Source organism: Echinops telfairi, unplaced genomic scaffold (assembly GCF_000313985.2).
Source record: "Echinops telfairi isolate 266 unplaced genomic scaffold, ASM31398v2 ScPeMD7_3533;HRSCAF=4204_1, whole genome shotgun sequence".
Taxonomy (NCBI): Eukaryota; Metazoa; Chordata; class Mammalia; order Afrosoricida; family Tenrecidae; genus Echinops; species Echinops telfairi.
Genome location: NW_022107432.1, coordinates 9,903,892 through 9,930,245, shown reverse-complemented (window position 1 = coordinate 9,930,245; position 26,354 = coordinate 9,903,892). Strand labels below are relative to the sequence as shown.

General features: G+C 37.8%; 1 protein-coding gene across 1 annotated transcript in view; it reads right to left on the bottom strand.

The window, feature by feature from the left end:
* Nucleotides 1-16,703: 16,703 nt before the first annotated feature.
* The window catches only part of BMP5 (bone morphogenetic protein 5), a 127,782-nt gene continuing 118,131 nt past the window's right edge, over nucleotides 16,704-26,354 (bottom strand). The window contains exons 5-7 of the mRNA XM_004696342.2: nucleotides 22,550-22,626; nucleotides 20,957-21,067; nucleotides 16,704-18,452 (exon numbers count right to left, since the gene is read on the bottom strand). Coding sequence (XP_004696399.1) covers nucleotides 18,303-18,452; nucleotides 20,957-21,067; nucleotides 22,550-22,626 — 338 coding nt within the window. The 3' untranslated portion in view covers nucleotides 16,704-18,302. The remainder of the gene's footprint in view (nucleotides 18,453-20,956; nucleotides 21,068-22,549; nucleotides 22,627-26,354) is intronic.

Sequence of the window (26,354 nt, the reverse complement as noted above, 5' to 3'; positions counted from 1 at the left end):
TATATATAAACAAGCGGTTTTTATTTCAGGAAGCTAACCCCAAGCTAACCTGGGGTAGGCAGAGATGTTAACCACTGTCAAGTCAGTTTTTACTCACACTTATCCTATATACAACAGAATTTAAAAACTGTTCTATCTTGCATCATTCTTAGAATCATTTCTTTGTTCACGCCTGTTGTTTGAGCTCAGTGCAAATGCATTTTTTTTGTTTGATTTAATCATTTTATTGGGGGCTCATATCACAATCCATCCATCCATCCATGGTGTCAAGCACATTTGTACATCTGTTGCCATGATCATTCTCAAAACATTTGCTTTCTGCTTGAGCCCTTGCTATCAGCTAATGTGACTCATAGCAACTCTTTGAGTTGAACTGCTCTTTTGGAAATCCAAGGCTGTGAATCTTTAGGGAGCAGAAAGCCTCATCTTTCACATGTGAAGAGGCTTGTGGGCTCAAACTGTTGACCTTGCAGGTAGCATGCCACCTCATAGCCTCTACACCAGCAGGGTTCCTTAGGTAAATAGCAGAAATTTAAATATTAAACACATATCTATTTTATTGTTGTTCTCTTAAAAACCACTGTCGTCATCTCAATTCTGAGTCATGATGACCCACGTAGTTTCCTAGTTTATAAATATTTATAGGAATTGCTACTTCTCCCCTTCCCCTAGTGGTTGTTCCAGGGATTCATCATTCTGTATTTTGCCCATAGAATCCTTCAGTATTATAACTCAAGGCTTGACTTCTTTTCCTCAGTTCTTTCAGCTTGAGAGATGTTGAGTTTTTTTTCCTTTTTGTTGTTGTTGCTTTTGTTTTTATAACCCCATTTGTTTCACATTTCATTATTCTATGTTACTTTGTCTTCTGGAACTGTCCTTTTAACTTTTCTTTTTCCATTCTTCTACTTCATCACTTCTCTCATACTTTAGCTACTCTATGATCAAGAGCCAATTTCAATCTCTTTAGCCACCCATTTTGGTTTGTACTTTCTTTATAATGACCTTTGCTTTCTTCATGTATCAAGCTCTCCATGTAACTCCACAGCTCATCTGGTTTGTGGTCATTAATGTTCAGTTTGTTAAATCTGTTCTTGAGATGTTGTCTAAATTTAGGTGGGATATAGTCACAGTCATTTGAGTCTCGTGGGCTTCTTTTAATTTTCTTCAGCTTCAACCTGAACTTGAATATACATAGTTGATGGTATATTCTGAAGATAACCCCTCACCATTCATTATCCCCACAGAGATAATTTGATGTCTATATTTTCCATCTGGCCAGATCCACATATTCATACAACTAGTTGTTGTTCATATTGTTTAAAAAAAGATATTTACAATGAAGAAGTCGTTGGTCTTGAAAAACTCTTTCCTGTGAACTCCAGTATCATTTCTTTTACCAAGGCCATGTTTTCCAACAATTGATTTTTTTCCTTTCCTCCCCACCTTTCACATTCCTATCATCAGTAATTATTATTACATCTTCATTGTATGTTTGATACATTTCAGATAGAAGAAATTGGAAGAATTCTTTATTTTTTCATCACTGATATAGTGATTAGTATACAAATTAAATAATAGTCACATTAATTGGTTTTCCTGATAGGCATATAGGTATTATCACAGAAAACACTGTACTTCAAGTTAGATCTTGAAATATGCTTTTTAACTCCATTTCTCTTGAATTTTTCATGCCTGGCATAGTAAACCATAGATTGTTTGGCTCAAAATTGTCAATCTCAGCGCATTACAGCTCACTGATGTCTACAATAGTGATCTTTATGCATTCCATTTCATTTTTCATGACTTCCAATTTTTCATGAGACACACTTTGTACGTTTCAAGTTCTAATTAATAATAATAGCTCTTTGGAGCGGTCTCTTCTCATTTTGAGTTGTGTCTCATCAACTGAAGGTTCCCCCAAGCTCTACCTCAGCCACATCATTGACGTTAAGAGACTTTGAGGAAGCAGCTCTTTCTCAGTTGTATTTTGAAGGCCTTCAAACCTGGGGGAGGGGTCAGCTTCCGGTACTCTTTTTGTCGCGTGCTCTTAGTCTAGAAGCTCTGCTGAATGTTCCAGTAGTAAATTTGAGTGTGGGTTTGGAGGCTGATAAAAGTACTGTTCTTGCAATGAACTCATTGGAGATAAGCAATGTGGTTCAAGAAAATGTGGACATTTAGATACCAAGTTTGAAACTAAAGGAGAGGTTGACCTGTGTTCTCTGTAGCAATCATCCTCCCTCCCACTCACACCCTCTTCCTGATTCCCCAAAGAAGATTCCATCAGGTTTTGCTTGAAGAAGTAGATTACGTGCCATATTCACCATATGGAAAAACAGTCGCCTCTTTCCTCAGATCAATGCGGTAATTGTATGATTCTGGAACTCTCCTTAGCTTTAGCCAGCTGTTTATTATTTTACCCATCTTTCATTTTATTTATATTAAATGAATATGAAACTTGAGAATTCAGACTCTCATTAATACAAGACATGAGGTTTGAAATTGAATTTTCATTTTGACAGCTTTGTACATTAGATCTTAGATTTTAAATTGGCAAACTCAAAAGAAGGATTCTCCTGACAAAATAAGTAAAACTATAATTCTATTCTATAAACTATTCTGACTTATATGCCAAAGAAAAAGAAATCTCAAATTCTATTCCTTTAATATGATTAAATGGTTTTTAAAAGTTAAATTTATTTAGTTGTGAAATTTTCCCTTGAAGATTTGAAAGTTCAAATATTAAGTCCAAAGAACCTACTTTAATTTTCCTGTACATGAAATTGTGCCCAAAGGTTTGGGTTAAAATTGAGGCTTTGAGAGCCTAACAGGATGCTTGAAAACCAATCAGTTGTCAATTCATTTGGAATGCTGGAGCCTAGGTTGAGAGAGTTCATAAATAAATTATATTGACCTTTCTTCTAAGTCAGACATACTCCATCCAAAATATTACAAATTTAATGCACTATTAATAAAATAAATTATTTATTTAAATAAAAATACTAATTAAAATACTTGATAATGTACTAAAAACCTAATTATCAAAATTTCATTATTTTACCTATATTGCTTTTAAGACCTTTAACTATTCACAATTATAGTTACTTTTTGACTTGTTTTTAATCTTTCTAATCCCTGCTTGCATATAAGTGCTATGGCATTTATTGTTACTAATTACTTTTCCCATTGGTTTTCTGTGAAATGTAATATTTTTAACCAAAAGTCAAAAGGTAATCATCACTGCTTCTGTTTTTGGAAGTTGTTTATAGTTGATGCTACTACTTTTTTCCCCCATAAAAACACAGACAAAAACTCTATCCCTTTTATTTTTGTAAAGTACAATGTAGCCATGGGTATAAGCCCAAACTTCCAAGAGTCAGACGCTAGTTAAGGAAATTAAAGTATAAGTGGATCGTTGTTACTCTCCATATAATTCATTTACAAAGATGCATTTTCCCCATTGAGGAATGTCCTATTACAACAAACCACTTTCAAATTATATTTACATTTCACATTATAATTACATTTACATTTATATCTTGTACTTACTAATTTAATCATTGACTGAAACTGAAATATACCACTTGAACTAGGAGGAGACATTACATTAGTGGGTCAACCCTTATTATTTCTTAAATATAAATATAATTAAAGCAGGACTAAATAAGAATTATAACTAGTAATTTATGAGAGCAGGGGTGAAAAATAAAAGGAGGTTCTGGCCTCCAAAATATATACAAGCATATAGAGAGAGACTGGTCTCTTGAGACAAATGACGGTTTTATATATCTGAGAGGGAAATATCCAGAATTCACTGCGTACTTTGGAAATATGCAGGAAAATTAACGGGAGTAGTTGAAAGGTAGTTGGAGAATAGTTGGAAATATAGTCTTTCCATATTTCCTAGGTGCAGCCCTGGAAGAACATCACATGGTGAATAGTTTGTCTGATACCTTTTGTTCATCATAATATGTAACTTTGGAAAGGTTTTCAATCTATATGTTTTTTGAATTTTTTAAAAAATATTATGTTTAAACCAAAGAATAAATACTAGCTGATCTGGTCAAAGAATCATATCAAGCTAATTAAACCATCCAAGAAACACAAAGGAGACCTTCAAAGATGATGGTGCTCCACTCAGAATATGCATGACTCTCCACTGTCCTGCCAACAATAAAGTCCCAGGTAGCAGCTTCCTGGAGTCTCTTCAGAATCACCTTTTCCTGTATAGTTGCCTTTTCTGCCACCATGATGAATCACTCAAATTCTACAAAAAATGTATCTGTATTTATATTGCGTCTTTGGCCATGAGAAAACTGATTCAAATCCAACAAGTAGGAGTTGCCCATAAATTGGAAATTAACAACCCAGGAACTGTTTGCACATACATACAAACACACATGAATTTTGGTTGTTGTTGATGCAAAATTATATTTGTTTATATTTGAATAATCTCTCAAGTTCTTGACATGTGGCAAATCTGTGCTCGTGTGTGTGTGTGTGTGTGTGTGTGTGTGTGTGTGTGTGTGTGTGTGTGACAACAATGCCTTAGTTGACAACAATACATGATAACATGAATGTGATCGCCAGGTATCAAAGGACAAGAGTATGTGAAATACACACTCCCCCCTAAGCTTCTTGTCTCCCATCCATTTGCTAAATTATACCTAAAATAAACCTTTAAATGGAGCCTTTTCTTTCTAATTGGTAGTTTTAATTCACCCCCTCCCTGCTCCACTTTTTAAAAAATTCTTCATTATAAGCAATATACACTTGATGTGACAGGGGAAGGCAAGCAATAACCTCCATCGTTTCATCAAATACATCTAATTTGACTAAATTAGATATTTATCCACATTCACCTAAAAAAGATCTTTCTCATGCAACTGTTTAGATTCCAAATGGAGTTTCTATAATAAGCTTATAACTTTGATAAATATCCTAATATTTACCATGAATAAAACTACAGCATCATCTTTCTGACTTTCTGTTGTCTCCTTCATTTTGTGTGTTTGTGTGTGTGTGGAAAATCCAGAAGGCTATCTCGTTGAAGCATCTTCATTTCTATAGAATTAGGAGGTTAACTTAAGAAAACACAGAGTAATCTTCATGTTCTTTTCACTATTAATATGAACTAGGGTTCATATGTAGAAAAACATATGTTGAAGATTCTAAGAATACTCAAGATGATAGACAAAAATTTATCTCGAGAGTATACTTGTATCCTGATAAATTCAGATAATCTCAAAGATAATGTTTTGTTCAGTCCATAATTAAAATAACTTTTTTTAAGGCTAGTTTTCATACAGTGACCCCTGTGAGCTACTCTGATTTCCCTTATAATGTCTTGCTTCCTACATTCAAACTCCATGGTAATTTTGGTGGCATTAGCTAAGGATTGTTTTACCACAATACGAATAGTTACTTCTTACCAATGGTTATGTGTCAAGAGCTATACTAGATTATTGAAATATTATTACCGATACTCATAAGAGCAATAAAATAATTGTTGTTTTTTGCAATTAAACAGAGGAAATATACTCAGGATGTCAAATATGTACATTTCCTATGTGTAACTAGGTATTAATAATTTCCCAATCATACTGAGAATTTAATAGTACCAGATTCCAAAATCCCATCTCTGTTTAGTGGTGCTTGTTTCTCACTGTGCTTCTGTTTTAAGGGTATTCCATTTTTTACCATTTTGATATAATAATGTCTAAAATATTTAGCGACATTCTACATGTCTGAGCACAAACAGAAATAAATAATACAATCGCTAGACTGCATGTAACCTTATGTTTTATTGCAAGATCTGTAAATCGATGTAGTGCAATTGAGGAATGGATAAAATAATAGAAGGGAGTTATAGTACTGTAATGACATCCTGAATCCATATTGGAGGGACAAAGAGCTATGCTTTCCAAGGAAACCGTCTAGCAGATGAAAGTGCAGACCGTCTTCCAGGGGGAGAGGCTAACATGGGTCACTCCACCATTAGTGACACATTATAGAGGTCTCGTCTCACATGTCAAACTCTCAGGATTTTATTCACCCTAAGATGAAGAATAATTGAATAGTTTAAATAAGGGAATGGCATGGTCAAAATTATATTTGGGAGAAATTATTCTTGTAGCAGAACCCACCTGTCTGTTGATTGTGTTACCAGAGAGAAGAGTGGTGGAGTCTTAATAAGGGGTTATTGTAGCAGTAGTGGGAGAAATAAGGCGAGCCAAGCTAGTGACATTATTAATAGATTTCACCCTCTCCTATTTTTAATATATAAAAATCCTTCTCAATTGACAATTTTCCAGATACCCATTAGCAGCATATGAAGATTCAAAGAGCAACATAAGACCTATATTCTCTTCAGCCACTGGTATTTAAACAGTTTAAGAAAAATAATTTGCCAACTTGGTATGCCATATTATTTCACTGTGAATATCATATTCTTGTTCATAACTGTTAGTAGATTGAGCACTGATTCTTAAATCATTTAATCATAACCCCTTTCTTTTTTTGGAAAATTCCTGTTAAATGTTTGTTTAAGCTTTTAATGGCTTTTTCCATCCTTGGTTTTAATTTTTCAATGTTTTCATATCTTTCATGCATTTCATGTAATATAATGTAATAAATAGGAACACAAACTTTTTATGAAATAAAGCTACTACAGGGGTAAACCAAACAATACAACTACACAATCAGAGAAACCTCTATTAAACTGAAATTTCAAAATGTGAAACTACTGTTTCTTGATTATCCATCTTCTGGGACTAAACACTTCTGAATGTGGTGCTTACCTCTCTGAATTCAAAAAAAGAGGAAGGCTTCGACGAGATGGACTGAGGCGTGGCTGCAAGAACGGCTGGAGCACGGGAACCGCTGGAATGCTGGTTGGTGCAGGAGGGGCAGCGTGCCCTTCCGCTCTGCAGAGGAGGGTCCCTGTGAGTCCAAACTGCCTCAATGGCATCTAACAAACACAAATACCACAACTCTCCCCTAAAAGTTCTTTGCTCTTCAATTTACACCATGCCAAAACAACAACTTTTGACATCTCAGGGGTCACAACTTGTTTTTCTTTTCTTCTTCTTCTTTTTTATTACATTTTTAAACCAAAAGAAGTCTGAGGGGGCAAGATCATGGCTGTAGAATGGATGGGGTAAAGTTTCCCAATCAATTCTCATAGGACAACCTCAGATATCCTTGAAGAAAGAGAGAGTCCATCGGTCTTGTTGGAAAAACATCTCTCCGTGCAACCCTCCGGGCTGTTTTTCTCTCCAGCCCAGTGAACAAGAGGCTGTGGTCCTCCTGCATCTTTGGGGAAGCTCCATCAGGATGACCTCTTGGGAGTACCTCAAAAGCTGTATCCATAACGGTCTACGTTGCCCTCTCAGCCCTGCTAGTAACTTTTGATGGGACTTTGCTCTCAAGGTTGTACTTATAAATCCATGGCTCAGTCCTGGTTACAATTTGTTCCACAAAATCATCTTTATTAGCTTCAATCTTGTTTAAAAGATGAATAGAAAAATCCAGTCTTTGAGCTAGCTGATTGTATTAGTCTGGGTACTTTGGAGAAACAAATCCACAGCAACTCATGTATAAGAGAGAGTTTTATGTGAAGAAAATGTGCATCATGAAAACATCCCAACCCAATGCTGCCCAAGCCCAGAAGTCCAACAACATTAACCCATTAACCCAACACCAGTCCACAAAGTCCTCCACCTCACAAAACAGAGGCAATAATGTCAACTGCAGTAGGAAAGCTGAGTCAGTGAACGAACAAGCATCTCAGCACTGGCAGGGGTCTCCACACGGCTGCTCCAGCACCCAGGGCTGCATGGGGATAGGTCCACGTAGCTTCTCCTTGGGGATGTCTTGTAGGAAGTCAATCTTGCAAGCTGAAGCAGAGAACTGCTAAGGCAGCTGCACCCGGTGCAACCATCACAAAACAAGAGACCCGAGACCTAGAAAGGCGAGGCTTCACCACCCATTTATCCCTCCGCCTTTCAACCAGCCCCACATGTGATTATCAGCCAGGTTGGCACAATTAACTAACTCGCTGATCTTCACACAGCACATTTTTTGGTATCCATTTTCTTTAATTTTTTTTTAAGTCCCCCGTATGAAGTCTAAAATAAGTGTATTGCTGAGAAAACTTGTCTGCAGCCATGCACTGATCACAGAGGCAGGTCTAAACACATTTTGTTTGAAATAAACCTGAGTAAGTAAGAAGTGGAATTCTAGGAGCAATACTTTTGACTTATTCTTTTATTTTGAGACAATTATAGGTGTTAATTTACACAAAATTTTTATGTCAAATAGCATTCCTATTTCATTTTTCTCACAAGTATTTTAGTAGTAAACTCCTGTAATAAAAGTTATTTCAAAACAGGTCAAGCATTGTCCTGTCCTGATTCGACTTGTGGGTGCCTTCTACAACCTTTGAAGAGATGCATAAAAGGAAAAGTAAGAAAACAGACTTGAAAATGTTCATCCTCACTAAACAAGCAACAGACTTTGCTAAACTCTTCTAAATTCAATTCCCACAGCATCATCTAGAGTACAGCACGCCCGAGGAGAGCTGTTAGAAGGCTTGAATACTAAACAGCTAAAATACAGAGCATTCCGAAAAGACGCCCACAGGACCCACCGAGACAGAAATTGAAGTACTGACATTAAAATCTAATAGAATAAAATAAAATAAGTCCAGGTTAAAGTGAGTTATCACAAAAAAGGCATTATCCACATATTATTTTTCTGTAATAAATATTGACACCTGATACATAATAGGTCAAGTGATAAATGAAGATTCCAGTCCAATGATAATATGCATATGTAGAGATTTTCATTGTAAAGTATATTATATTTAACTATATACTATATAATATGAAATACTTACATATGACAATACAAATGTAAAGTAATATAATATATGCTATACAATGTCATATATAAAACTTTTTATTGTAAGTTATTTTATATATTGTGATGTATATTAAATAACATATGTAATATATCATTTTATAATATTTATATTGTGATATATAAATGTTATATCATTTTTTTTCTTTTTTTAAATCATTTTATTAGGGGCTCATACAACTATTATCACAATCCATACAAACATCAACTGTGTAAAACGCATTTGTACATTCATTGCCCTCATCATTCTCAAAACATTTCCTCTCCACTTAAGCCCCCGGCATTAGGTCCTCATTTTTCCCCTCCCTCCCCGTTCCCCCCTCCCTCATGAGCCCTTGATAATTTATAAATTGTTATTTTGTCATATCTTGCCCTGTCCGACGTCTCCCTTCACCCACTTTTTGGTTGTCTGTCTCCCAGGGAGGAGGTCACATATAGTTCCTTGTAATTGGTTCCCTCTTTCCAACCCACTCTCCCTCTACCCTCCTTTAAGACAACATTTCATTTATTTGTAATTAGAAGTAAATATTTCACAATATATAATTATATTTTTTTAAATAATTTTATTGGGGTGTCATACAACTCTTATCACAATCCATACATCCATCCATTGTGTCAAGCACATTTGTACATTAGTTGCCCTCATCGTTCTCAAAACATTTGCTCTCCACTTAAGCCCTTGGCATCAGCTCCTCATTTTTCCCCTCCCTCTTCATTCCACCCTCCCTCATGAACCCTTGATAACTTATGAATTATTATTTCGTCATGTCTCACACTGTCCAACATCTCCCTTCACCCATTTTTCTGTTGTCTGTCCCCCAGGGAGAGGGCTATATGTAGATCCTGGTAATCGGTTCCCCCTTTCCACCCCACTCTCCCTCCACCCTCCCAGTATCGCCACTCTCACCACTGCTCCTGAAGGGATGATCTGTAGTGGATTCCCTGTTTCCGGTTCCTATCTGTAGCAGTGTACATCTTCTGGTATAGCCAGATTTGTAAGGGAGACTTGGGATCATGATATGGTGGGGGAGGAAGCATTTAGGAACTAGAGGATAGTTGTATGTTTCATCGTTGCTACATTGCACCCTGACCAGCTTGTCTCCTCCCTGTTACCCTTCTGTAAGAAGATGTCCTGTTACCTACAGATGGGGGTTGGGTCTCCAATCTGCACTCCCCCTAATTTACAATGATATGATTTTTTTGTTCTTTGATACCTGATACCTGATTCCTTCAACACCTCGTGGCTGCACAGGCTGGTGTGCTTCTTCCATGTGGACTTTGTTGCTTCTGAGCTAGATGGCCACTTGTTTACCTTCAAGCCCTTAAGACCCAAGATGCTATATCTTTTGATAGCCTGACACCATCAGCTTTCTTCACCACATTTTCCTTATGCACCCATTTGTCTTCAGTGATCATTTCAGGAAGGTATGCACCATGGAATGCTAGTTTAATATAACAAAGTGTTCTTGCATTGAGAGAGTACTTGAGTGGAGGCCCAATGTCCATCTGTTGCCTTAATTATAAGCCTATACTTATATGCACATAGATCTATTTATCCATCATCATATATAAATATATTTACATATGTACATGCCTGTATTTAGACTTCTATAAATGCCTTTTGCTTCCTAGTTCTTTCCTCTATTTCCTTTTACTTTTCTCTTGTCTCACTATCATGATCAACCTTCATTTGGGTTTCAGTAATTTCTCTTGGTTACAATCCCTACCAGGCCTCTCACACCCTCCTTGCCACTAATTTTGGATCACTCGCTGTTCCCTTGTCCCTGGGTTGGTCAACACCACCTCCCTCTCTCCCATGCTCCCCCAGGAACTATCAGACTGTTAGTTCTCCTCCAGACTGTTCATCCAGCCTATCTTATCTAGATAGACCTGCAGAGATAATAATACACAAACAAAAACCAGACAGAGCAACAAATGAAACCACAATGATGACAACCACAAAAAAACCCCCAATGACCAAAAATTAAATAAATAATTAGAGAAAAAAAGAAAAGAAATATCTGTAAATAGTTCAAGGTCTGTTTGTGGACATCTAGGAGTGTTCTCCAGGTGAGTCTGATGGGGTACCACGCCCTAGCCACAAAATCTATCTGCTGCATGCCCTAGGGACCTCCCTGCTCTGCTGCATGCCCTTAGTGTTGTGCCTCGTTGTGGTGGGGTCAGACCCGGCCAATCCTGACACTGAGTCTCCAGTGTTGTCCCCTGTAGGGTTATGGGTCAGTGAGGGATATCTTGACTCATAGTGGGGCTGGCCATATGGTCCACTCTGTGCATTGGCTGTTCTTGGCGGGGATATCGTCCTCCAGGCTTGGTGGGCCAGGGTGTATGTACTCTCTTCCTCCCTGTTCATTTGCTCCCGTGTGCTCTGAGCAGACATGTCCCTCTCCCTGAGCTGCAGCTCCAATGCTGTCTTCTAAAGTAAATTCTTCTGGGGGGGGGGGTGCTGTTGTCCATGTAGTTGGGATTGGGGCCAGCCCCTCAAACCCCTCCACTAGCTCCCTGCTCCATGCCAGCACGCTGCATTCACATCCGAGAACATCGGCTTTTAAGTCTGGTCCCTCCTTCCCTGTGGAGATACAAACAATATCCTTCCCTTGGGTGTATTAGTGCCCTGTGCCCCCGCTACGCATGTCTACCCCCGCTCCTTTTTAGTTGGCTACCATATGTACCCCTGGATTTGGTCTGGCATATATCTTGTATTTTATGTTATCATGTAATACATTATAATATAATATATATGACAACATAAATATTAAAAATGATATATTATACATTACATATCTTATATTATTCAATATACAGTACGATATAGAAAAGAACTTACAATTAAAGTTTGATATGTGACATATATATCATATATTATTGTATAAAATATATATTATTATACATATAAAAGAACTTCCATTTAAAAGGTTCTTAAAGGCTGGGCTGTATCTGGTCAATGCTATGAGACAGCATAATGGAGTACCAACAGCATTTCTGGAAGTGCATTTCAAGCTCTTATGAGTCATGTTAATGCTCAGTAAATTTCACTGGCCAACACATATTTCTGTGCCTCAAATGTTAGACTTGTTTCTGGATATAATTGAATCTTTTGATTCTGAAAATGGCACCAGTTTTCCCTATAAGTTGTAGATTCTAAGATACAAAATATATGCTATATACTACTCTTCACTCTGCTGGTCCATAAAAAAAATCAAGATGCTTTTTGATATAGTGTTAGGAACCCTGAGATAAAGTGTAAGCTGACTTCATTTAAAATAGGTCGTTATTCCTCACATGGTATCCTTTGATCCAAAGATAGATTTGAACAGTGCAAATTACATGAATGTGGAATTTTCAAGTATAATTTCCCCCTTTTAGGAACTAGACAGCATACTGTTCAAATTTGTTATCTTAAAAAGAGGCCAGAAATAAGTTACTGTACAATAAATAAGGATCCTTGATGGCATATAGGGCATTATGAATTTGACTGCTAACTGCTCCCTACAAGCTTAGCTTACCAACAATCTGCAAGAGAAAGATGGCTTTCTGCTCCCATAAAGATGTACATCCTCACGAACCCACAGGAGAAGTTCCACTCTGTCCTCTACAGTCAGTATGGCTCATAATCGACTGACTGCTAGTGAGTTAGGTACAATAAATAGAAATTCAAATGTTCCCTAACCTAAATCGGGCCTGTCAGGGTTCAAACTCCTTTACTGGAATAAACTGTTCAAGACTTGTTATAAGATGGCATAAATTCTCCACCTTTATGCATAAGCTCTTAAAAGAAAAATTAGAATTTTCTTACAAAGTGCTTAGAATCAACTTGACCTTTGAAACATTGACCATGAAGCATCCATTATCTTGTATATGTTAAAATGTTTTGAAGTGTTCACTACATAATTTGAAGAAAAACTTGGATTTCTCAATAATTTATAAAAATTGCAATAAAGTATTACATTTTCGACCCTGTAAACTGCCCTCACACCTTCCATATATGTGTGCCTTTTCCATTTTTGAAAACATTTCACTCGCCTTAATTTGCATTCTGGCTTTTAAGTAACCAATATGTAGTCTCTGCATACATTGCACAGTCTCACATACCGAAAAGAAAATCTCACTGCCCTCTAATTGACTCTCAGTCATAGTGGTCCCATAGGGCAGAGAAGAACGGCCTTTCTGGATTTTCAAGTGTTTACATCTTTCAGAGACTGCAGAATGACTGACCTTCTGATGGGCAGCTCCATGTGTAACCAACTAGCCACCAACAGTCCCTATTCCCTCCCCTGGAAGTGCCTTAATACCCAGTTCTTTTTCAAATAGTTCTTACATTATTTTCTTAACTTCTAATGTGTGAGTCTGAATTCTTCTCATATACAACTAGGATGATAAATTAATAAATTATTATAACAACATTTGAAAATGCAGTAGAGCATCATATCTTAGAAACTAGAGCTGATGTGGACTACCCAGTGCAATTTTCTGAATCAGTACCCCAAGTAACCCCTCAGGAACAAACCTAAGAACCAGGGCACCACCAATTTCCCCCCCCTTTTGGCTATGTTTTAAATTAGAGATGACTTTCTTAGGTTGTGAAGAAAACGGCCCATAAGCCACAGCTGACCTCTGGCTTCAGTCAGGGTAAGGAGAATTCAATTCTGGGCTAGCTCAAGGACAAGACAGAAGTCCTACATACCTCCATTCTTCATCTTTCTTTCTGTTCTGAGCCCAACCGTGCCCCCCAAGGCACTCTACTTCTCTGCTGCATTCAATAATTCATCGCAAGGGCCACCCAGTACTTACAGACAACACTCACCATTCAATGTGTTATGGAGGTTAACAACTTACCACAAGTCAGGACCAGTTAACAGAGGATATAGTGATTAGTCCACAGCAGTGCCTAGATTCAGCCAACTGCCAAGTCTCTCTTTCGGGTTCTTGAACTCTCACGCACATCCGCTCATTGGCCTCACCTCAGTGTGTGTGCTGGGAAGCCCACCCCGTCCTAGGTCTCACGCACAAACAGTCTTAGTGCTTCATCATCTAAGCTCTATCTCATGGTCTTGCTTCAGGGTCTGGTCTCATCATACCACAGTTTCTGTTGCCTCTTCCACTGCAGGCTAGAATTTTGAACATGAGCCATGGGTGGCTCTTCCTCTTTGATGGCCTAGGAATTCTCTCCCTATGCTTCTGATATGTCTCATTATAGCCAGGGTAATGTCAAAACTGACCAATTAGTGTTTCATACACCCCATTTGCATAGCCCCACCAATCAGTGGACAGAAGAACTACAATAAGAAACTTCACTTCACCACAGGTGTTCAAAAATGCTTATTTTTGTCTAATTACCTATAAAAGTTAATAGAAAGTTGTGTAGTACTATTTTGTTTGGTTTTCCTTCAAAACAGCTCCAATGAGGTGTAGAAGGGACCAGGTACCAGACATCAAAGAACAAAAAATCATATCAGTGGGTGCCCACCTTCCAGATATGATCACTGAAGACAAATGTGTGCATAAGCAAATGCAGTGAAGAAAGTTGCTGGTGCCCGGCTATCAAATGATACAGCGTCTGGGGTCTTAAAGGCTTGAAGATAAACAAGCGCCCATCTAGCTGAGAAGCAACAAAGCCCACATGGAAGAAGCACACCAGCTTGTGTAACCACGAGGTGTCGAAGGGATCAGGTATCAGATATCAAAGAACAAAAACTCATATCATTGTAAATGAGGGGGAGTGCAGAGTGGAGACCCAAAGCCCATCTGTAGGCAACTGTACACACCCTTACTGAAGGGTTGTGGGGAGGAGATGAGCCAGTCAGGGTGCAGGGTAGCAACAATGAAACATACAACTTTCCTCTAGTTCTTAAATGCTTCCTCCTCCAACTATCATGATCTCAATTCTACCTTGCAAATCTGGCTAGACCAGAGGATGTACACTGGTACAGATAGGAACTGGAAACACAGGGAATCCAGGACAGATGATCCCTTCAGGACCAGTGGTGAGAGTGGCGGTAATCAAAAACTGTTGTACCACAGACCACATCCAGTACAAAGTGTCTGATTTTGGTGCTCATTCCAGAACTACACTTTGTCCACTTTAGAAAACACTGTTTTGTTTTCTGCTTAATTTTGTTTTGTTTTGTTTTGCCACAAGCATAGGTTCCTTACACATTTTTAGCAGTAGTTCTTTGAGGTCAGGGTTTTAGATAGAGTCCCTCAGAAAGGATGTGTGCTTGCTTCTGTCCAGTGCTTTCTCAGCTGTGCCATTTGGATCAGGGGCCACTTTGTAAGCTCTGCACAGAGTGGGATTTCAGGCTCCACCATCCTTGTGAAGGCTGCATGGAAAAACAGAATTACAATCCAGTTCTTTACGTGGTTTCTACTGCATTTCACTTGGTTGTTGTAGAAACAGGAGCTGAAATAAAGCACTGCTTGCGTCATTGCCCTCAACCTTGTCGGTATTGTTTCAAGATTAACAGAAGTCTGGTGTGTGTGTGTGCGCGGTGTTTTCATTCGCATCACACCATGTCTGATTCACAGGATTGGAAGTTGGGCGGCATCTGCCCGGGCTCTCTTCATCGAGTACAACAAGGACCGACAGGGATGATTTTAGGCGAGCTGCCAATTTAAAGTTGCAACTAAGATGCGAAGATTAAGGTTTTTGTCCCAATGTTGCCCTGCAGTTCCATTTTGATTTTTAATGGGCACATTTGATCACTCTCTCTTGCCTTAGAGATTTCCATCTTTCTAACAACCTTTAGCAAACATTACAAGGGATACTGAAGTTATTTTCGCAAAAACATTGCTGTTTATAGAATTGCAAGCTTGGCTAGAATGTCACTTTTTACCTAAATAATTAAGAACACTGACATGGACTTACTTTTCGTACCTGCTCTTCAGTTCAGATTGCAATTACACTCAATAAAACACATATGTTTACTTAGCAATGCATAGGATTGGCAAAGACATCTTCATATGTAACTTTTAAAAGCTTTATGCAAAAAATGAAATGTGATGAAAAACATATAAAAAAAGGTAATCTGAGATGGAAACTGTATGATAGATTGAGCACTCGACTAAATGCTTATGAGATAATTACTTATGAGATAATTTCAGAATGAGCATTTCTCCTGTCTTGAATGGAACTGTAGCATCAGCTAATCATTCATTGTAACTGTCTTGGGAAGTGATATTTGCCAGACTGTAAAGTAGCTAGTAGACTCTGGCTGAGATTTGACTATTATAATATAGGGGTTACAAAATGACAATACTGTATAGTTAAGGGAAAATTAATTCTGGATTTTCTTTCGTTTCTTTATTTCTTAGTTCAGGGAGGCTATTCTTTTTTTCTTCAATTTCAAGTGACTTTGTGATTTGTACTTTGTGTACTTAAACTAAAAACTTAAACCCGAGCCACTTTATAAAGCAAAACAAAAACCAGAAAAATAAAATCAAACACACAAACAAAAATGTCCATTATAATAACTAGCTGGGTTCTAAATTAAAGTAGCTTGGCAAAACTCTTTTGAGTAATAGTCTTATTGTAGCAGTTATTGGAGAATAATGTAGATGAATATACCAGATCACATAATACACCACCATTTGGCATCTGATAAATTTCTCAGTCTTAGTTTATGATGTACTTACATTATGGAATACCTCTTAAATAAAGAGCCAAGTCAAAAAGCACAGCAGAAACTAACATCATAAGTTTAATGTATCTTAAAATAAAGAAATATATTTAAACAACACATTTAAAGAATAATATAATAAACGTTTCTTATTCTTACAATGGTACACCATTATTTCAAAAATATATTAATTAATGCACCCCCAATATAGCTATCTTCAAATTTTCTTTAAGATAAATTGTATTTTAAAACATTCCAACATACCTGAATTAAAAACAAACCCATATTGTTTTTTAAATCTATTTCTGATATAAGAAAGCTTTACAGAATATTAAGGAATATTTAGTAAATGGTCCTTTAGGAATAATTTTAGATGCACTGTAAATAGCCCTAATTATGGGAGCCACCCAAAATAGCAAGTTAACAATAAGACAGGTCACACAAACTTCTATAGAGAAGTCTTTGAAGGCATTTTAACAGAGGACAATAAATTCATGTCAGAGGGAAGAACACACATGTACACACACACATGCACAACAGGAACTTCCCATTTAGAATTATTTGTACTTGGAGGAAGCTTTACAAAATCTGCTTATCAAATAACATTTTTGTTGAGCTCATTTTCAAAGATATGAGAAATGGACTTCAGCTGTTCTTTCAAAACGGTAATGCCTTCAAATCCATCCTAAGATATTTGGTAATTTTCCCCAATCTAGTTTCTTTGCTTTTACCTCAAATAAAATCCCTTGCATTGCATCAATCAGGTTACAACTTTATTTATAAATTATATACAATTTGGGTATAAGCAACGCAAGAAGCTGGCTCAGTTGACATTTTCTGCTCTGCTACGTCTTACTCACGGTGACTCTTTTCTGTAGAGAGCAGCCCATGTCAATGTCTCTTTATTTTGGACAAAGTTATTAAATCTGGAGAGAGAGAAATCTGCAACAGTAGTATTGCAGATGCTAGGCAGACATGATCTATTTGAGGTAAGAAGGTTGTACTACAGTTTTTGGTGCTAACTTGGAGGGTTATGGTCCTAGCCTCTAGCTTGTCTCCACACGATACCTAAAGCTTTGAGCTCATGGCAAAATCTACAGTCCTCGAGCCAAGAAGGAGCAAGCTGCTGCAGTTACACCAATTCTGAGAAAGCAAACACTTATAACAATTATGTGCAATCTTTCCGTTTCTATGTTCTGCCTGCCATTTATTTATTCAAATCCAGTTCAACATTTCAGTTTATTTAAAGAAACAAAAAGGCTAAAAGAAAAATTATATTCATCCAAGCAGTTTTGTTTGGGTTATTTTTTTAAGTTTTATTTCTAAAAAAATATCCTATTATAGCTTTCATTGGCACAACATAGCCCAACTATTAAACTTCCTCAAACAAGATTAAACAGTCAAAGGCATTCCGTCTGATTTCATAAAACTACATACAAATTATATCAGGAAAAAAATGTTGACATGGAATTGAATGGGACTCAATGTGTCTCACTGCAAGGGAGGCTGGGTAATCTATTATGGGCAAACGTTTGTACCTTGTAAGATAGATTTCATTGATAATGCAACCACAAAGCAGCCTATAGATCTTTAAATAAATAAAAATGACTACACACATGATATTGTACATAGAAAGATGAAATGAGTCAAAATAATTTTAGTAAATGTCCCTTTTTCTGAAAGTATGTTTTTTTATTGCAGACATAAATTTTAATACAGTTCTTTTGCTATTACCGTTATTATTTAATCTTAATGGCAGCCACATGAACGTACAACCATGTTTCTGTATTTTTTCAAAATGACATTCGAGCTGTCATCAAAGTATAACACGGAGATGGCATTTAATTTGGTTGGGGCGCAGCAAGGCTTTGGTACATGGTCGGGGAACATCAGATGAACCTACAAAAGAGAAATACATGCGTGTGAGTTTTTATTTTAAACAACAAATAAAATGACTATTATTTTATCAAGCATAATCAGACACACTTCTGCTGACCACCACGTATGCTTTATAAGAGCAGAGGGGAGGGCTGGTAGGAAAGGGTGTATTTGTAAATATCAATGCCTAGGTTTACCCATCACTGGAATGACATGTTCGGGACTTGAAAGTGGAGACAAGTGCCACCTGGGAAGAAAACTCTCCTATGAAATATTCACTGGAAATTTTCCTGGAGGCAAGATCAGGGGAACTAGAACTGAGAATGCTTTTGGATGAAATCACTATTTCTCTATCTACTGTGAAAAATATAGAATGTAGAAGTGCAAATTGGCAAAGACATACAATGGGATTGTAGGAATATTTGGATATATGAATTATTTCTTGAAATGACATCCAGTAATAAATGATAAAAGTTATACCAACTGTTCATTTTCCATGGCAGAGGGACCACCATAAAAATCAGCAAAATATGCTTCAGGTATCATCCAATATCTGCTCTAAATCAATAATTTCAACTTTTCTCCACTGATTTTTCTTCCCAGCCACCTTGACTAATGATCAATATCCTTTTACTTTAGTTCCTACTGCTTGGACAAGTACCAAAATTCAAGGGCCGTGAGTAGTTCCGCAGTGAATATTCATCTTCCCTAAAGAGTCCAGAAAGGTGGCTGCATATGAAAGTAGAACTACGTTTGTCCAGGTTTCTACTCCTTTTGATCAGACTGGCAGTCTGCCTATGATCTGCACTAATTGAGCAAGAGTCAGAACACAACGCCCTTTCCTCCTTCCCAACCATCCCCTCTGGCCTTCCCCCAGAGGAGCATACGGGAAGTCCCACCAATGAGTCTTACGGGACCTACAAAAATCCAACACAGCCTCTTAGAGTTTTGGCTGCACAATGTTCTGGCTGAAACGACAGAGGAGCCCTGCATGTGGACAGAAACAGCAGGAAAAATGAGGTGACCTGACAGAAACTTGAAATGTCCTAAGACCTCACAAAACTAAAACTTGGATAGTGTCTACAAATTATAAGTGCAGCTTACGTCCCTCGTCAGCTTTATCTTCCATAACGCACACATATATGATTGATAACCCCTGTTACGATGGCCTTGGCAGGCTCATGGCGCAGACAGTCTGAAAAAATGAATAGCTCTTGACTGGTTTCTCCTACAGATTAGTCACAAACATGCTCTCTCAACAACAGGCATGCCTGTCTTCCCGTTTCATTTGTTCCCCTACGCAGAACAAATGTGAACAATGCCAGGAAAAAAGTTCCCATGTCCATTTGAGTTCTGCACTGACTTACATCCTACATCCCCGGACAGCGATGCAGAGCAAGGGCTTGTTCCAAGTTCATGTCACACTTCGTCATGTTTGCTTCTTTGCACTGCCTTTAAGACTACAGTCCTAAGAGCTGATAATATGCATTTACACACACACAATATATATTTTTTATTTTTCTCCTTTCATATATATCCATATGAATATGAATATATATGAATATGTATATATGGAAGGAGAAATATAAAAAATATGAGCAAGAGGAAGTGTGTGACAAAAAGCGTTTTGCAATAATTAAGTCTCAATTCTAAGCCAATGAGCCCCCTCTCTTCCTTCCTAAGCACATATGAGTAATGCTCTCCTGGTAACACAAACACTAGTGTGGATTATATTGCGCAGTCTACTCCTCCTTCTGGAAGACTCCCCTTTAATCTCCCAGGGTTTGCTCCAGTATCATATCAATAAATTGTGTGCAACGAGGTGCTTCAGAATCTTAGAAAGAGGTTCTATGAGTTCATTAGATAGAATAAAACCATTTAGAGACCACAAAGTTGACTACTCATCATTTTGTTCACAAAATTAAGAAAATAAGTCTAAGGTATTAGAGATTCAATCTCTGCTAACTTCCTGAGCATTGCAGGGGGGGAATAGATTTTCACACTAAATATTAACAAAAATTAATAACAAGAATAAGAATTTAGGCATAAAATATAGCCTTACGCTTATATTCTACATGAAAGAGCTGTCAAAATACCAAAATATATTATAGAACATTCTTAAGTAATTAGAGTAAAAGCCCTCACATGAAGTTCAGTATAACTATTATTCCACATTTACATAATGATTACTAATGAATTGTTGGGTCAGAAGCAGCCCCTGGAAATCTATGTTATTAGTCATATTGCACAGAGAAGAAATCAGTGCAGGGGATCACTTTGTGTGATTACTCCAAATTTCCTACCCCAATCCTTCTCCCACTCTGGATTCAAGGCTGTTACACCAATTCTGCAATTCCTTAGACTACCCACAATTTTCATTTTAGTTTGAGGAAGTAAAAACATTTGAGGAAAGAAGATAATATGTGGATGCTTTAAATGTATGTTTTCCTTGAAAAAAGCTTCATGCTGTGTTTGTATGAACTATTAAAATAAACCCTTTTCAACAGGACACAAACAAAGCATACCAGAGTCTGGACGATGGCATGGTTGGTGGCATTCATATGAGCATTGAGTGGAAACGAACATTCTCCATCACAATAAAATGCAGCATAGCCTTCCGGTGCTATGATCCAGTCCTAACGTGTACAGAAACAAACCAAAGCCAGACAACAGCAGAATAAGAATCAGGCACTTCTTATGAAATACTCAAATATATTTCTTCTGGATAGGCTTCCCTTTTTGACCCAACAAGTATTATTCCAGAGGGCAAGCTCTCTCTTTAATTTAAATTTTAATTTGAAGTTTACAATAGAAGTATAAATATTTATATAAGAAATTGTCCTCTGTACTTTATCCCAAGAGGATGTCATTTAAGATATTCATAGTATGCATTAATCAATGTATTCTTGAATAAAACCCTGATCATGGAATAGCAGTCAGATCATTCTTTAAACAGGAAATGATGAACTCTGGAAACTTCAAGTGAACCAGAAAGGAAAAGAAAAAAAAAACTTAATTGAGATAATTCTCACTACTTTTTACTAACTCATTTTTGGTTTTAGAACTCTGACAGCTTTCTCAGGCTTTAACAGTTGTTCTATGTGCTGCTTCTATTTCTATGCTTGCAATAATTTTTTAGTCCCTGTAGAAGAAATGAAACAAATTTCTGAAAAATGTACTCCAAACGTTTTAGGGAGCTAAAGAATTGGCAGAGAGAGCGATTGTCCTGGTTTTTTCATTTTGTTGTGCCAAAGAAGTGAATCAAGGAACAAAGTTTCAGTATTAGTAAACTATCCATATTAAAGATTTGTCACAACATTTGAAAATATTTATCTTTTCATATTACTTCTCAGTGAAATACACCATTTTATGAGAATGTTTACAATGTGATATATGAGCTAATCTAAGACTTCAAGTTAAACTCTCAGCCCATAAAGCTGTTAAAAACTATTTTGGTTACCCTCCTTATCACTTGTTTGTGAGTGCACTAAGCTCTGGAAGGGAAGGCCCTCTGCTTTCTTCTGCTGCAGCTCTGTCTGGCACACACAGAAAGAGGGAGCTGGTGACTGTGTCCTGGGCTCGGATAGCACAGGACTATAAGGAGGCAAAGGGAGCTGTTTGTGTTATTCTGAAGCACGCTTCTGCACGAATGCCAAATTTTAAATTAGGAATAACTGCACAACAGTACTTTTTTTCACTTCATAAATAACACGGGCCATATTTGTTCTTCGGCAAAAGCTGTATTTCATTTTTAAGCATAAAATTGTGTCGATAAATTATATGCTGAAAATTCATGTAAAAATAATTGGTTATTAGGAAAAATTACTGCAAACCATTATGAGTGACTGGCACTTAACCCTGGAGCACTGATGGTGTAGTGGTTGTGCATTGGGCTGCTAACTGCAAGGACATCAGTTCAAAGCCACCAGAACCACCTCAGGAGAGAGATAAGGCTTTCAACTCCCGTCATGAGCTACAGTCTCAGAAACTCACAGAGCCAGTTCTATCCTGTCCTGTGGAGCCAGTTTAAGCGCAGGTGGACTTGAAGGCAGCGTGTTTTTCAGAGCACTTAAGGAGAAAGCAGGAAAGCAGCACCTAAATGGACGGAATGTTCTTACCTGCCATCCCAGGTCCCGGAAACTCACATAGAGCTCATGCTTCTTACAGGCTTGTTTTTGTTCACTTGTATTATAATCTGAACATAAAAATCACATTTTAAACGAGGGGCAGTTCACCAGATATATTAATATTTATTTTGTAGGATTACAGATGAGACAGTATTTTGAAGCTGTAAAACATAAGTTTACGTTTTAAAGCTAGAGCCAATTACTGGCCATGTGATCTTCAGGCAAGTCAATGGCCCTAAAGGTCTTCTTCTGTAACATGTAGAAAATACAATTTACTTTGTCAGACTCTTGGCAAGTTCAAAGGAAGGAGCCCTGATGGAGCTGTGGAATAAGTGCTAGGCTGCTAACCACAAGGTTATTTCAAAACCTACCAGCTGCTCCGTGGGAGGAAAATGGACCCATCGGCTTCCCTAAAGATGCACAGTCTCTGAAACCCTATGGGGCTGCTATAAATTGCAACTTAAAAGATGACAGGGGGTTTGGTTTGCAGGTTTAAGGAGTATCCAGTTCCACCAGTACACAGCCTAGTGCTTTCCATGTACTAGCTGGTCGGTGAATGCCCCGTCATGATCTCATTCATCTATACACCCAATCCTTGGCTGTAGAAGCCATCATTATTCATGGGGACCTATCAGACAAAGAAGAACTGCCTGATGGGTATATTTTTAAGGCTGTAAATAATTATGAGAGCATTCTAGCACCTCTGTCTGCTTTGGAGTGGCTAGTAGGTTTGAACCTCTGATTTGGTTAGCAGCCAAAGGGCTAACCACTGTACCACCACATTTCCTCATTCATATTGTAGTGGCATCTACTATGTTCATGAAGATTAAATATTGATATAATATTTTGAACATCTTTCATAAAGAAGATCCTAAGAAAGTATAGTTTGGGGTATTATTGAGCTGATTTTATTGTGATCAATATCTTAAGTTCAGTATGTCCCAAATTGAGATTCTGATCATGTTTCAAAAATCTGTTCTACCACAGGCTCATTCATTGTTGACCGATGGCAATGGCCTCGACAAAAGAACCCTGGAACTAAAACATTGTTTTTTATTTCTTTCTCACCCTCACATCCCATCTCTAAGGCTGTTCTACAGCACCATCTTCAAACTGCCACTCTTCTCCCCTCCATCACTAGCATCCTACCTTCCTGATTGAAAGCATCATTCCCTCTCACCTGGATTATTGTAAATGTCACTTTGATGTTCTATTTCTGCCCCTGCACCTCTGCAACCCAGCATCCAAAAGGATCCTTTTGCAAAGTAAATTGCAGTTCACTTCCTTGCAAATAATTCTACAATGGCTTCCATATTACCAAGACTGGGCTGTTCTCCTCGGGTTACGAGGAAGGCCTTATGGAATTTGGGAACATAACCACTCTTACTTATCTCTTACCACTCTTCTCTCTTATGGATTAAACTGTGTTTTCCAAGAAGATGTATTGAAGTACTTACTGCCCATGATGCTTACGAATGTGCCCCAATTTGGCGATACACTTTTTCTTTGGCAATGTTAATGAGGCCCTAGCAGAGTCAGTTTAACCTAAAAGTAATCCCCTCTCAGTGAAGTAGTGTCTTATGAAACAGAAAACTGACATATCGAAGAAAGATGCCGTTGGACATATGTCTGCAAATCAATGTACATCTAGGGACTCGAGAAGTTGCCAGAAGATGAATCAGACAAGGAATGATCTCCGATGAGAGCAGGTAGAACACAGCCCTATGCATGCCGTGAATTCAGACTCTTAACTTGAAAATTGAGAAAATAAATTTCTGTTTTTCATGGCTAGGCATGCCCCATTGCTGCCATGACACTCCTCAAACACGGCAGGCTTACTCCCCCCTCAAGTGTTCACGCTCAGAAATGCTACTCTACTGGCTACTGACCTGGCTGATTCTTAAATCATCGATGGGTCTTAGCTCCAAAACCATCTTCTTGGGGAGGCCTTCACTGATTATGCTATTTAAGTTTCCAGTGCTAACATTCAATATTCCTGATTTCCCTCACTTTGCTCTGATTTTTCTATTTCCATTTCACTTATCAATTTTTCATATGCTTTAATTTACTCATGTATTTTGTACATTACTGAGGTAGTTTATTGTGCCAACCTGGCCAATAAACACATGTGGGGTTAATTGAAGGGCGGAGAGATAAATGGCTCAGTGAGCCTCGCCTTTCTAGCTCTGCTCTCTTGCTTTCTGATGGTTGTACCAGGGTGCTGCTGCCTTAGCCAGTTCCCTGCTTCAGTTTGCAAGGCTCACTACCTGCCAGACATCCCTGAGGATAAGCAGCATGGACCTACCCCGATGCAGCCCTGTGTGCTGGAGCAGCCGTGTGGAGACCCCTGCCAGCGCTGAGATGCTTACACATTCGCTGATTTGGCTTTCCTCCTGCAGTCAGCATCATTGCATGTGTTTTGTGAGATGGAGGAGGACTTTGTGGATTGGTTTTGGACATATGGGTTAATGGGTTAACGATAGACTTGTGGGTTTGGGAAGCATTGGGTTGGCATGTTTTCTTGATGTGCACTTAACCTTTATATAAAACTCTGTTTTATACATAAGTTTCTATGGATTTGTTTCTCTAAAGTACCCAGACTAACACAATTACTTAATGCCTGCTTCCTTTTACTAGAATGTGACCTTCACTAGAGCAAGGTTCTCTGCTTGGACCACTGATGCTTTCAAAGTTCCAGGTATGAAGCCTGCTATGCAAACATTAGACAAATGTTTGAAGATTTAATGACTAGATCCCAAAAATAATTTGAGGCAAGGAAATATAAAATTGTCATGACATATTTTATGGTATAATCTTAAAAATACATATATTTTTGTAATTTAAAAAGTGTAATTAGCCAAGGAAGGCCCTGGGCAACCCTGCCCCCACAGCAAGGAAGGGAGGTCCCAGGCATCCCTACATCCCAACAAGGTAGGCCCCAGCCATTCCAGAAACCCAGCAATGCAGGCCCTGGGTGCCCCCGAGCTGTAAAGATCATCAATGAGAAAACAGGGACAAACTTAAGAGCCCTATTGAAGAGTACATGCATACTATCAAATATAACTAAAGAAATACACCCAAAAGGTAAAATGGATGACTGGGACTTACTAGCAAAAGATGCTTATGCGCATCAAAAGACTTCATCAAAAGAGTATATAGACCATTGGCTAAATTAATGGTACTGTAAAGAGAATGGTACTGTAAAAAGTGTGGTGAAGAAATCAGATGGTACATGACTATCAGAAAGAATATCATCTTGAGCCTTAAGACCAGCAGCTAACTAAGTGAACTGTCATCTAAGTCCGCATGGAAGGAACATACTACCTTGTATGATCCAAGGATTGTAAATAATAAATTCCAAGATCAAATGAGGGAACTGTTTGGAGCTTAAAATCTGAACACCAGGTGTGCTGAAGGCAATGGGTGACCCTGAAAGCCCCAAATCTTTTTGCAGCATTCCCAAGCCAAATAAGCTTCCAGTGGACTCTTTCAACCATTGACTATTCATGTGAACAGCCTTGTCCTGAGACAAAGTGCATTGGAAAGTGGATTATGACAGATAGAGTTAGGTTAAATTTAACTTATTACTATTTGTTTTCCTTTCAACCCATTTTTAACTTTGTTTTAGTTTCCATTAAATTTTTATTTCTCTTGGATCAAGGTTTTTCTGTGTTTTATTTTGTTGTCATTTTTGCATGATTTTCTTTTTTTTTAAATCATTTTATTAGGGGCTCATACAACTCTTATCACAATACATACATACATCAATTGTGTAAAGTGCATTTGTACATTCATT